Raw genomic sequence first — 13,700 nt, forward strand, 5'->3', positions numbered from 1 at the left:
TGTCCCTAAAGACTCTCAACTGCCAGCCCACTCGATATTTTCATTTTATCAGCTGAATTCTGTATTCACAATGCCTCGCCGCAATGCTCCTAGTCTGATAACACTGATGAAACACTGTACCTCCCCCTCCTTCCTCTGAGTCTATCACGGCAGCAAAGTCAAGCCGATGGCAAAACCAAGCTCCTTCCTGCTGTTGCTTCTGCTTGAAACATCCCTCCCCCAGCTCTCAGGTCAAATGTCACCTCCTTGAGAAGGTCCTCACTAGGACCACCCTTTGGAAAGCAAACCTCACCCCTCGCCTGGCACTCTCCACCGCTTTACCCTGAGCACTATCTGAAATGACCTCCAGGGTTTGCTTACTTGTACTTTTCACCCTTAGATCCACCACGTCCACTGCCTGGCACGTAGTAGGTGCTCAAGAAATATGTGTTGAATGAATGAATGTCCTTGATTCCTGATGCTCCCCACTCCACTACCCTCCAAACACCTTATCCTCCCTTCTTATATAAATCTCACCCATTCTTAGAGGCTCGGCTCACACCACCTTCTCCTTGAAGACCACTCCAGGTCATGCCCATTCAGTCAACGTTTATGAAGTGCCAACAAGTGTCAAGCTCCCTATCAGACATTGGAGCTGCTCGGATGGTTAAGACAATGCTCAGAGCGGACTCAAAATTAGATACAACAGTCTTCTGTGAATTCTCATTGCCCCATATTTCCTTTTTGCACTTGGTTTTTATATTCCTGGCTAGACTATAAGTTCCGTGAGGACAGAAGATGCCGTGTAGACATCTCTGTTATGTCCCAGTGCTGAGCTGAATGTTGGGTGACTGGAGAGCCCTCAGCAGCGCTCCATCAGCTGGTTAAGGAATAACAGGGTAGGGGAAGGACAGGGATATTCACGGGTAAGAGAACCAAAGCCCCATATACCTTCATGATGAAACCCATGCAAGTGAGGGTCAGGATGGCAGCTGCCTGCCTTATTCTTCCTCCAGGAACTGAGGAACCAGCTCTCGAGGAAGCAGATTGAAGACGGCAAGACTCTGTGTCACTTTCATTCCAAAGTGGGACTTCAGACTCTATGGAAGACTTCCAAGTTCTTGCATAACAAAACTGCCCATATCGCTGCCCTCCCGTTCCTGAAGCCTGTCTTCCATTGGCAAAGTGAAATCAGGATAGAGGGCAATGTAGTGAGGTTTCCACAAAGAAAAGTCTATTCAAAATAAGGGACTGAAATTTATTCTGTGGTCACATCCTTCCTACATAGCAAAATGCCCTTTCTTTTAAATCATCTACTGCTCATTATGATAGCAGTTGAGAATTATTATTATTATTACCATCAGTATTATTTTAGATTTTTACTTACAAAAGAAAAAGTAGGCAGTCCAATGTTAGTCCCCCAAATTTTGGTCTGTGCAATCCAGAAGTGTGGAAACCACTGGTGAAAGCCACCTGCCTCATAGGGTTATGAACCTGTTGGTTTGGGGCTGGCACCTCCTCCAGTCATGCTCTCTCTACATCAGCTCAGCCTCACACTGCTCTGCTCTTGGACTTAAGATCCTCCCGGCCAAGACTTAGCCATTTAAAGCAACACCCAGTGAGCCATGCTGTGTGCTGGCCACTGCTCTCGGCACTGGGGATACACAGCAGCGAACAGTCAGGGTCCGTAACCCCTCACCTCCACCTCTCTCACTTGCTAACTGTCCTGACCTTGACTGACCTTGATCAGCACCCACGGACCTCCCACCTTCTGACATTTGCTAATGGAATGACTCTTTAAATTGCGAATCAGATCAGGACAGTTCAACTCAAGTCAGCCTGTGACATCCCATCATGTTCAGAATAAAGTCCCCAATCCTCCCAGTGGCCTGCTAAGTCTCTGCCCGCTACCTCCTTCCTCTCCCTTTCTGCTCCAGCTCCACCGACCTCTCGCCACTCCCAGAACCTCAGCCAGCCCTCTCTCACTTCAGGATGTCTGCACCAAGCAGGTGCTCGTGCAGGTTCTCTCGTGGCTGGCCCCCTCTCTCACTCAGGGGGGTCTTCCTCCACCTCCCTGGAAAACAGCAGCTCCCCACCTATCACCCTCACACTACCCTATTTTTCTTTATCCCACCTCTCACTCCACGACATGGTTCTCTTCACTGTTGCAGCCTAGTGCCTGGAACACAGTAGGTGCTTGATAAGTGTGTGTGTTTCCCCCAAATCTACATCCCTGCTCTCCTGGCTCTGGAACCGTACGGCCAATTTCCTTCTAGACCTATGTTGTGTGTCCCATGAGCTCCCCATGAGGTCCAAAAGTGTTACTGTCTTCTTCCAAAACCCACCACTCAGCGCCCCAAACCACTCACCACTGGCCCCTGTTAGAAACCTGGCAGGGATGCCAGATGCCTCACCCACAGCGGCTGTGTAACCCCTTAATCCCACCAAGTCTCTGTCTCTCAATTCTCCCTCACATCTCAGCCCCACCACTGCTGGCTTTGCGGGGCCCTCGTTACTTCACACCAATCGGTCTCCCTCCCCAAGGCCCACTCGGTCTTGTTAACTGCGCGGTACTCTCTGAAACTCAACGGTCACATAATGCCAGGTTTATCTTGGGGACAAGGTTCAGGCTCCGTGTGGCTCACAGGGACCTGCAGGATCTCGTTCAGGCTCTCTGGCTTTGCGTTCACACCAAGCTATCTGGCGGTCCCCTCAACCCCTCTGCATCCCTCTGTGCTGTTCTTCGCCTGGAACAACCATCCTTCTCTCTCCTACTGCATCCTCTCCACCTGGAGAAATCCTTTTTGTCTTTCCTAATTCCCCACCCTCCTCGTGTGCAACCATAGCACCAAGCCCATCCCTTTCTCCTCCTGCTGTGTTTTACTAACCCATGCAAATCCACACAGCTATAAATATGTCTACGTGTAGCCATCTGTGTCTATATTCAGCTGAACAATATCTCCAACTCAAGTCTATTACCACGTGGATCATTCTATTTTTTTATTTTTTATTTTATTTTATTTTTTTTTACTGGGGTATAGTTGTTTTACAATGTTGTGTTAGTTTCTACTGTACAGAGAAGCGGAGTTCCTTGTGCTATACAGCAGGTTCTCATTAGTTATCTATTTTATACATATTAGTGTATATATGTCAATCCCAAACTCCCAGTTCATCCCACCCACCCCCTGTCCCCCTTGGTGTCCATACACTTGTTCTCTGCATCTGTTGTCTCTATTTCTTTTTTTTCTTTTTTAAAGCTCTTTATTGAAGTATAATTGCTTTACACTATTGTGCCAGTTTCTGCTGTACAACAAAGTGCATCAGCTGTATTTATACATATATCCCCATATCCCCACCATCTGGCAACTCATTCCCACCCTGTGTCTCTATTTCTGCTTTGCAAACTGGTTTATCTGTACCATTTTTCTAGATTTCGCATATATGCATTAATATACGATATTTGTTTTTCTCTTTCTGACTTACTTCACTCTCTATGACAGACTCTAGGTCCATCCCCATCTCTACAAATGACCCAATATCATTCCTTTTTATGGCTGAGTAATAGTCCGTTGTATATATGTGCCACATCTTCTTTATCCATTCATCTGTTGATCAGCATTTAGGCTGCTTCTCACGTGGACCATTCTAGACTCTCTCTCGGCTTACCTGTAATTTCCCACTGCAGCATTGAGATGGCTCCCAGCATCTGCCATCCCCTTACTTGTTTAATCCCAGCGCATGTGTATAGTGGTCTCTCACTGTATTTCACCTCTGGGTTTATTTGTCTTCAAGATCAACACTGATTCCCAAAATAACTTAAAAATTCCCAAAATTCCTTAAAAATAACTACGCACTTAATACACACCAGGTGCTGATATAAACATTACAGTGTATTATTTGATTCTTACAACCAACCATGTGAGACATTTATTATTAGCTCAACAAAAGAGGAAATTGAGGTACAGAAGAATCAAGTAAGTTGCCCAAGTTGCCCAGTTACTAAGTGGCAGAACCAAGGTTGACCCCAGAGAACAGGCCTATAGAATCATGAACTCCAGAGCCTCCCCTGGGTTAGGGGTGCTGTGGGTAACATGAGCTGAATTAATAATGCCACAGTCCCTTAATTCTGACATTCTGGCCCTACTGCTCCTCAGCATGGCGAGCTGTGCCCACCCCCGCCACCCCCAACACACACACTGTAGGTCCCTGTGGCAGAAGGTAAGGATGGTTCAATCACAGCACTGTGCTCTTTAATTCGTCTGGGCCCTCACTACTTTTGTAAGTTATGGAATTCACCACCTGTGGCATCCCCATTCCACCCCCACAAAAGCTTCTCCCAACCCTGCCTTTGTCCCACCTGGTCCCTGGCCTGTGATTCCCTAACTCCTGGGAGAGGATTTCACATCCTGCCAGAGGGCTTTCAGCAGATGGTCCCTCCACTTTTCTTTCCCATGCTTCAGTTTTCTCCACCTTTTTGTATACACCCTCTTCACACACACACACACACACACACACTCCTTTAAGAAATGCCTCTAGCTCTGCTGTGTATGTTGGGGGCTCTCCCTCCTCCCTACACATTCCCCCATCTCACCTTCAGGACCCCTCCATGTTCTCTATGCACCTGAAGACACACAGAGGCTTCCCCAATCTTTTTTTTTTAAATATTTATTTGGTTGCACCGGGTCTTAGTTGTGGCAGGTGCACTCCTTAGTTGTGGCATGCATGTAGGATCTAGTTCCCTGACCAGAGATCAAACCCGGGCCCCTTGCATTGGAAGTGCAGAGTCTTATCCACTGTGCCACTGGGGAGTCCCGAAGCTTCCCCAATCTTAGACTTTAAAAATCACAACTTTGCAACCACCTCATCTCTTGCTCCTCCCCTTCTTTCAGCAAATATTGTCCAAGGGCCTCCTCCATGCCAGGCCCTTCTAGGCAGTGAGGATTCCAGGATAAACAAAACTGGCCAAACCCCTGCCCTCAAGGGGCTGACACTCCAGTGCAGCCAAGCTACTGGAAGGAGCAGGGAATGCCCTCTGCCTTCCACCTGCTCACAGAAAAGCAGCACATCTTGGTGAAAAGTGATCATATCTGTTTTATTGAGTATACAAAGGCAATTCTATTGTCCTCTAATAATTTGGGAACAATAATCTCTGACTTGGTTAAAGTCTCCATAGGGACATGTTTCCCAGATTCCTAGACATCATTACTTGTGACACCATACTTTTCAAGAGTATGGATCTGACAAGAGGATGGATTCCACCCTGATCACGTGCCCATGGCCCCCAGAAGACTATGGGATTGGAGAAGAGTTAGTTTCTTTGGTCACATTTAATTCCTTCTATCTCAACACCATGGTAATGATTTTTGTTATAAGAGCTGGTGTTACCAGGAGCCACACAATGGCTGACCCAGCATGGTTGAGGGACTGCTGCCCACATGCCTTGGGGTTGGTGATGGGTCAATCTGGAAAAAGACAGCTTGGCTTCAAGAACTGCACAGGAGCACTTTGCACAGTCCCATCAGGGCCTGCCTTCCACACTGGACTTATCCTAGTTCTGGATTCATAGCCCAGGAGGGAAGCTCCACGCAGACCCAATTACTGGGCTCCTCCTCAAGAGTTACTGTCCCGCAAGAGAGGGTGGAAAGTCCTTTAGCTCCTGCTTTTCTGGGTACATCTCTGACACTTTGTTCTTCTTGGTGAAGATCTGATTGATTTCTATAAAGGTCTTGGACTTGGTCTCGGGGACAATCAGGAATGTGTAGATGGTGGTGAGAAGACATATCATGGCAAAAATGATGAAGCTGTAAGCTCCGAGGCCCACCTGTGGGAGCGAAGTGGGTTCACATTCTTGAAAATGTTCTCGATTTACTGCTTGAGTATTTTGTGCATCTGGGGCCCCTGGGTCACACTTACTTGAATGAATGGGAAGATCAAGCCCACAGTGAAGTTGGAGAGCCAGTGGACACTGCCCCCCACCATGTAGGCGGACGGCCGGGAGGACTGCAGGAAGATCTCCGTGATGAGAAGCGCAGGGATGGGACCTGGGGAGGAAGAGGAGGAGCTGTCTTCCCTGCCTGTGGAGCAAGCCCACAGAGCAGCCTGGAGCCTCTGCCTGTGCAAGGTTCCAGAGGCATCCAGCCCAAGGAGGAGCGGTGTATCTCCAGGACTCCTGGTCTTGTGGAGAAGCAGTGTGAGAAAGCACCTAGCAAGAATTGGGCACAACAGCTGACATCCTGGAATGTCCCTAAAGGGGTTCCATGACCACCTGTAAGGCTCTCTGTGCCAACCACACGGGCACCGTGTTCCAGCCTACACAGGCTGCTTTACTGTTCTCGCTCTAATTATGCTCCACCCAAACCCCTCTGCCACAAGAACATAGGCAGAGAAGCCAGTGGGGCCGAATCTGGCCCTCCTTGGAGCTGCTCTAAGGAGCTCAGGCCAGAGCTTTCTAGGGCTGGTGGTACAGGAGGGGAGTGAGCAGTGAAACCATAGAACCAGCTCTGGGGTACATACTGGGCCCAAGGGCATGTCCTATGACATAGCAGATGACGCAGGCGATGCTGACGTAGGGCATCCAGGATATTGTGTCCTGTGGGGAGAAAACAGAATTGGATCACACCTGGCAAAGCAGAGACAACCTGGGACGGGAGCGTCAGGACTCTTGGTTCCCAGAAGGTTAGTGGCTCTGCCTGGGTTGGGAAGGCGGGCGCCTGGCGCCTCCTTGAACAAGCAGTGCCACCTGGATGCCACGAGAATATCAGCTGGATGTGGGCAGTGGGCTGCTGGGGTGGGGGCGGGGCTGCACGTGGTCCCCAGGCAGCTGACTCCTCGTGATAATGCGCATGTGCCTGAGGGCGCAAGGCAGGCGCCTGTATCCCGGACCTCCATCCTCACCTGCAGAGCCAGCGCGGCTGTCAACACACAGCAGGCAGTGAAGCAGATGGAGAAGCCCAGGAGCAGCAGGACTCTCCTGCCCAGGAGCTCCACCACGAAAACCTGGAGGGAAAGGGCGAGGAAAAGCGGGAGGCTCAGCGGGCCCTGGCCGCCCCACCACACCCCTGCCTGGACCCGCCTTCCCGGGCTGACTCCTCCCCTTCCTCACAATCCCTTCTGAAGGGGCAACTGTAGGGAGAGCTGGGCAGGCTGTGCGTCCACCCGCCCGTGTGTGCGTGTGTGCATGTGTGTGTCCTTGAATGGCCAGCGGGCCACCACGCTTCCCAGTCCAGGGGCCCCATCTGTCACACGGTGGCCCCAATGCAAGACGTTGGAGAAGATCCACCTCTCACGGTGGTAGCTTCCCAGAGTGGAGGGTGGGGGGTGGGTCTCCATCTTGGGGGGCCACAGGCTGCCCCCCACAAGAGACAGGCTGTCATATGAGGAGAGCCCAGAGGCTAGAGATGAGGGGACCAAGGGGCACGTTGCCACCTAGATCCGGGCTCCTTCCTGGGCCAAGACCTCCCACTCTCCAGATGCCCTCCATCCTTGGTGGCAGACGGGGAGTTGGCTCCCGGAGAAACTCACGGCGCAGATGGTCATCAGCACGTTGACAGCGCCCGTGCCCGCCGTCACATACTGGACATCCTGTGTTCTCACCCCAGCGCTCAGGTAGATCTGGTCTGCGTAGTAGTAGATCTGGAAGGCAAACCCCGAGGCTGCTGGGGCCGGCCGCCGCCTGGACCCCTCCGGACGGCCCCCACCTCCGCGCGCCCTGCCCGCTGCCCCGGCCCCACCTGCGCCCGCCCTTACCGCGTTCACCCCCGAGAGCTGCTGGCCGGCCATGAGGACGACGATGCTGATGACCTGCCACCGCAGGGACCTCATTCTGAGCAGCTTCAGCACGGAGATGAAGCCCGCCGCCTTCTCGGCCTTGTCCTCCTCTCGGATCTCCTCAGTCTCGGCGTCCACGTCGTCCCAGCCGCGCAGCCTCCTCAGCGCTGGGGGAGGGAGCAGAGGGGCGTCGGGGGCTGGACCACAACGCCATCCCCCGCCCCACCGCGCGGCCAGATGCCGCAACCTCAACCTCCGTCCCTTCTCCTCGCCTCCTGGGAAAGCCGCACCTTTCTTGGCAGTTACTTCGTCTTTCTTCTGAATCAGCAGGTACCTGGGACTCTCGGGGAAGAAGGGCAGGAAAAGGAGCTGCAGCACCGCGGGGATCCCGGTCACCCCGAGGAGGATGGGCCAGCCTACGAGGAAACCCGTCTTACCGGAGAGCTGGTCCCAGCGGCCCAGCCTCCTCTCCTGCTTCCCTCCCCCTCCAGCCCCACGCAGCCCTGTTGGCCATTCTGGCCCATTATCCTGATTGGTTTTCTTTGGAGCTGAAACACAGGCTGGGGCGGGGTGGGGTAGGTGGGGGCAGGGCCTTTATCTTGCTCACTCCTCTGTCCCCAGCACCTAGGATGGTGCCTACGGAAGAGCGGACACTCTAAAAACTTAGAGAATAACCACTGCCCACCTACCAGATGAACAAAGTGAAAAAGTCTAACAATACCAAGTGCTGGGGAGAACGTGGGCAGATGGGACAGGTGGCATCTTTAGGGGACAGTCTGGCAGGAGTTAGTGGCACTGTTCTCTCTAACCCAGCAGTCCTGCTCAGGAACATGCCTGGGCCACCAGGACAGCAGCATGAGAACGGGCAGAGCAGCAGTGATTGGAGAAACAAAACCAAGAAACAGGGCAGATGTCCACACAGAATGGATGCATAAGTCATGGTTCCTTCCCAAGGTGGGATTTTATACTGTGATGAAAACAAAGCAAGTCAGGACAGGAGCCAATCCCACCAACATAAGGTTGGGTGCGATGTGGTCCCACCCAACGTGATTCCATTGTATTCAGTCTGGAAACAGGGAAAACTGACTCTATCTTCTAGAAAAGTGGGGAAACATAGGGAAGAGCAAGGAGGCAATGATCATAGATGTTGGCACAGCGGGTCCCTCAGGGGGCGGGAAGCCCGTGATTGAGGGGCACACAGGGGGCCGGCGTGGTTCTAGTTCTAGACCCTTATGTAAGTTACATCACACAATAAAAATGGTTAAATAAGTGGAGAGTGGTTCGGGCGCCTTCTAGGAGCTGTGAATGCCCGACTCGCCCCCTTTCCTCCTGTGACTTGCAGGAGGTGATAACCGCGGACGTCTGCGTGCCAGGCACTAGTCTAATGGCTTTTCATGTGTAGCTCTCTTCCCCGTCACAGCAATGTCAGCAGGCAGGTACCAGGAGCAGCCCCATTTTTATACCTGCAAACACGGAGGCGTGGAGGGTGTAGTTCCCTTGCCCAAGATCAGTTATTTAGGAGCAAAGCCGAGATTTGAACTCAGGCACATTGAACCCTGGATCCCCATCGTCCCCACCTCCTCCCACCTCTTGGCTCTGGATCCAGGGCCTGGCTGGTCCCAGTCCTGCTTCTGTCATCCTTGCACAGACCACTGCGAGTGTGGATGTGCCTGCCCTTCGGGCTGTTGCCGTCTGCCCTCCACACCCCCCCAACCCCCGACACCGAAACTCTTCTCATGAGGTCTCGTGACCCCTAACTGCCAAATGCAGACACTCTGTTCTGATCTTGACCACCCCCCGCCGACTCCTTTGCAGCCTTTGTGCTGTGACTGTCCACTTCCTGTGCCCCTCATTTCCAAGAAGGCTGACACTATTCTCTTCTGGTTTTCCTTCGCACCTTCCCTCCTTCCTTCCTTCCTTCTTCACTGAGCACCTAGTATATGCCATGAATTGTGCTGGAGATTCAAAGATGAGTAAGGCCAAGTGCTCGCCGCACTGTGTCTAGAGGAGGGTACCAATGGCCGAATAGTCACAATAAAGGATGAAAGGACAAAGCAAGAGTCCACCGCAACACCTGCAGCAGCTCCCTCAATGCACAAAGAACTTTACGTTCCTGTCCCCTCTGCCCACATCTGGAATGCTGGTCCTACCCACCCCCCCAGCCCAGGCCCTCTCTGAGACCCCGTCCATGGGTGGAACCATGGCTTCCTCCCACACACCACAGAGCACTTCGCAGGTGCCCAAAATCCATGAATGTTTCTGGGTCCTGCTGGTTGGTTACGTGCCATCACTGGGGGACAGGAACCTAGCTTCTCCACTCCCGGGCCCATCTCTTTACGAGGGTGATGGAAAGGTGGGAGAGATGGTAGTCAAAACTTGGTCCTAGGCCCGCACTGCCTGCATTTGTGTCCTAAGGAGACCTTGGACATGCGATCCAACCTCTCTTATGTCTCAGGTTCTGCATCTGTAAAATGGGTATAGTAACAGTACATGCTCCCTGGGTTGTCTGGAGGATTAAATGGATTCCATAAAAGACTTCGTGTCTGGCCCATGACAGCACTTAATACGCTTTGACTGGTGATTTGTTAGTGCCGATATCCCTTTCAGAGGTTTGAGACCCAAGACAAAGAAAAGTGACAGTTATGAGTTGCTGTGCACCTACTGTGTGACAGGGCCCGGACTCTGGGTGGGTGGGGGTGGGGCGGTGCAGCTCTGAAGTCCAGATTTAGGGTGGATACCGGCCCTGAGACTCACCACCTCACCTACGGGGGCTGGGTCTTGTGACCCTCTTTCCTGGTCTGTGATGGGATCATCACGGGCCCCGGGGCAGCTGCATTGCTGGGAGGCTCCAGTGCAGTGGGGCCGGAGGCCTTAAGCACAGAGCCTGGCACCCAAGCGGGCGTCCTTACCAGGCCCCGGGTCCCCGTGTGACAGCCACCAAGCAGCCAAGAGAAAGTCAGACAACAACGCCTCCTGCTCCCTCAAAGCTCCCTCATCTGTGTCCCAAGAGGGACTAGAGAACGTCAGTCTATCTGTCCCCGCCAAGTTGTTCAGGCCTCCTCTGTGCAACTACCACTGCAGCCCTGTGCGGTGAGGGCCGTGCGGGGGCCCCGTCGTTTAGAGAGAAAAGACCAGCTCAGAGGAACGGGCTGGGGGTCTGGAGGCATCCTGAGCTCACCTTCTTCATTTGCGAGGACATTCCGAAGACCAAAGATCTGGGCCACGAGGATGCCGACGGTGATGAAGAGCTGGGGCACCACCCCCAGGGCTCCCCTCAGGTTCTTTGGGGCCAGCTCCCCTAAGTACATAGGGACGACATTGGAAGACAGACCTGGCAAGGGGTTGAAATTAAGACACCATCAGGAAACACGAGTCTGGAAGGGACGAGCTTTGTCTTCAAATACATTTATTCTTTCTCAGTAATCACGTTAGTTGGGCTGAAACTTTCTCAAAACTACAGGAGTAAGCAAACAACACCTCTTGCAATTCTTAGTCCTTTAAAGTTTAAGAGAAAATAGTCGGACCAAAGAAGTGAATGGTCAGCGCCCTTGCTTCCTGGTGTCACCTGGGGACACAGGCCAGACCTCAGGTCTTCCCTCCTGACTGGCTTGGTCTCGGAGAGGAAGAGCCCAGATGTGGTCTAGACACTCTCTCCTCTCTTGCTCCTTGAGGGAAAAACCTGTTAATAAAAGGCCAAGGACCCTTGCCCAAAAGCGTTACCTTCTGAGACGGTGTGTTACATAATAAGCTTGATGCGTAGATACCTTCACAGACATTGAAGCACAAGCTTTATCCGTCTATAAGCATTAAAAAATTAAATATATATTGTGGACTAACTGGGATTTGTGTGATGACTGAACTACGTTTGAATCCTCAATATTTGAACTTGTTGGTTTTCCTGTCTTACTGATATCTGACCCCTTATGAACAGGTGAAACAATTTTATAGGCTCTAAAGTATTTTCATATGTATTATCTCATTTAATTCTTCTAAAAGTCCAATGAGAGGCTGGGGATCTGGGAGGAAGGTCAGATGGGTTGTTATTGGTCCAAGTATTGCACATGGAGTCAGAGGCAAGCTGATGCTCGGAAAGACATGGGGTTTGAAAAGGAGGTTCTGGCCATGGGGAACCCAAGGGAAACAGTGTGGGGGGAGGGGAGGCTGGACCTGCCAGTGATGGGAGGGTATTTAATAGTGCTGAGATAGGAGGAAACTGACCACCAAGTTTTCAAGCTTTGCAATTCTGCCCAAGGACATCTCTGCGTAGAATTTTAAAAGGGATGACATCGTTCATTAATTAATACTGATTCTTTCTGATTTTCAGAGCAAAGAGGGACAGTCTTTAGAGCAGCTCTTAGGTATCTTGTGCAGTGGCTGGCAGGGGGTTACCCGCAGGCCCAGTGCCCATAGTGCTGTGGAGAAAGCGAGGCCCCCGAGGTGCCTGGTCACTTTTCAGGCCCTGGTGGCAGCTTCTCAAGGCCAGGTGTTTCTGAACTTAAGCACTGGAGAGACAACCACCAGGAGGTTTGTGAAGAGATGGGATTCCCTCATGTTGCTGGAGACAGTCTCATTTTGTCTTTTTCTTTTTTTAATAAATTTATTTTATTTTTATTTATTGGCTGTGTTGGGTCTTCGTTACTGTGTGTGGGCTTTCTCTACTTGTGGCGAGCGGGAGCTACTCTTCATTGTGGTGCACAGGCTTCTCATTGCGGTGCTTTTCTTGTTGTGCGAGCATGGGCTCTAGGTGCTCGGGCTTCAGTAGTTGCAGCACATGGGCTCAGTAGTTGTGGCGTACGGGCTTAGCTGCTCCGAGGCACGTGGGATCTTCCTGGACCAGAGATTGAACCTGTGTCCCCTACATTGGCAGGCGGATTCTTAACCACTGTGCTACCAGGGAAGCCCTGCCCCCCCCTTTTTTAAGTAGGATCTCATTTTTTGTTGTTTTTAAAAATTAATTAATCACCTTTTTGGCTGCATTGTGTCTTCATTGCTGCATGAGGGCTTTCTTTAGTTTTGGTGAGTGGGGGGGGCTACTCTTCATTGTGGTGCGCAGGCTTCTTATTGAGGTGGCTTCTCTTGTTGTGGATCATAGACTCTAGGCTTGTGAGCTTCAGTAGTTGCAGCACACAGGCTCAGTAGGTGTGGCTTGAGGGCTCTAGAGTACAAGCTCAGTAGTTGTGGCACACGAGCTCAGTTGCTTCGAGACATTTGGGATCTTCCTGGCCCAGGGATTGAACCCACATCCCCTGTATCAGCAGGCAGATTCTTAACCACTGCACCATGAGAGAAGTCCCTCTCAGTTCGCTTTTTGTGTGTTACCTAAGTGCTACTGAGGATTCTACTACTTCCTGCCCCACCCCCCACAGCTGGATCCTCCCCTCTGCTTCCAGCGCCCCAGGCCCAGCTCCAGATGGAATAATCTCACACCTACCGTTGTTGGGCAGTCCCTATTGAGCAAGCATCTGCGAAATTTCTCATGACCATCATGTCATCCTGCTCTGACACTAAAGTCAGAGAAGCAGCTTTTAAAGTTTAAATTCCGTTAGTTGAAAGTCTGAAGCATTCTTACCAAAGATGTTGACTAACAGCAAACCAGCGCACTGAGCATCGGGGGTTCTAAGCCACACTGGCCCTGCACCCCCTTGGCCAGGGTGGCCGTTTCCTTTGTGTTTAGGGTGTCTAAGTACCACGGAGCTTGCTGACACCCTTTCCTGTCTTTTCAGGAAATACGTGAATGAATGAATGGTGAATAGATTAGGCTTCCGCTGGAGTTCTTCAAGGAAGACCTGAGGACGCTGGGGGTTCCTGACACCTTTCAGGCGGTCTGTGAGACCAAAACTATTTTCAGAACTGTCCTGAGATGTTATTTACCCTTTTCATTCTTGTTCCCTGACCACTTTTCCAGAGGTCACACGCCCTCTGACATCACACCAACAGAACAAAGAAGCACGTTT

General features: G+C 51.5%; 1 protein-coding gene across 5 annotated transcripts in view; it reads right to left on the reverse strand.

Annotated features, from left to right (window-relative positions):
• Positions 1-5,051: 5,051 nt before the first annotated feature.
• SLC2A5 (solute carrier family 2 member 5) overlaps positions 5,052-13,700 on the reverse strand; it is a 34,003-nt gene continuing 25,354 nt past the window's right edge. For 4 of the 5 annotated variants that reach the window (XM_057695512.1, XM_057695505.1, XM_057695529.1 and 1 more), the window contains 8 exons: positions 10,925-11,077; positions 8,037-8,162; positions 7,726-7,913; positions 7,501-7,611; positions 6,874-6,975; positions 6,493-6,568; positions 5,893-6,020; positions 5,052-5,800 (listed from right to left, as the gene is read on the reverse strand). In XM_057695512.1, coding sequence (XP_057551495.1) covers positions 5,597-5,800; positions 5,893-6,020; positions 6,493-6,568; positions 6,874-6,975; positions 7,501-7,611; positions 7,726-7,913; positions 8,037-8,162; positions 10,925-11,077 — 1,088 coding nt within the window. In that variant the 3' untranslated portion in view covers positions 5,052-5,596. The remainder of the gene's footprint in view (positions 5,801-5,892; positions 6,021-6,492; positions 6,569-6,873; positions 6,976-7,500; positions 7,612-7,725; positions 7,914-8,036; positions 8,163-10,924; positions 11,078-13,700) is intronic. The other variant, XM_057695520.1, reaches the window with a different exon arrangement.

The sequence above is a fragment of the Hippopotamus amphibius genome, chromosome 1 (genome assembly GCF_030028045.1).
Source record: "Hippopotamus amphibius kiboko isolate mHipAmp2 chromosome 1, mHipAmp2.hap2, whole genome shotgun sequence".
Taxonomy (NCBI): domain Eukaryota; kingdom Metazoa; phylum Chordata; class Mammalia; order Artiodactyla; family Hippopotamidae; genus Hippopotamus; species Hippopotamus amphibius.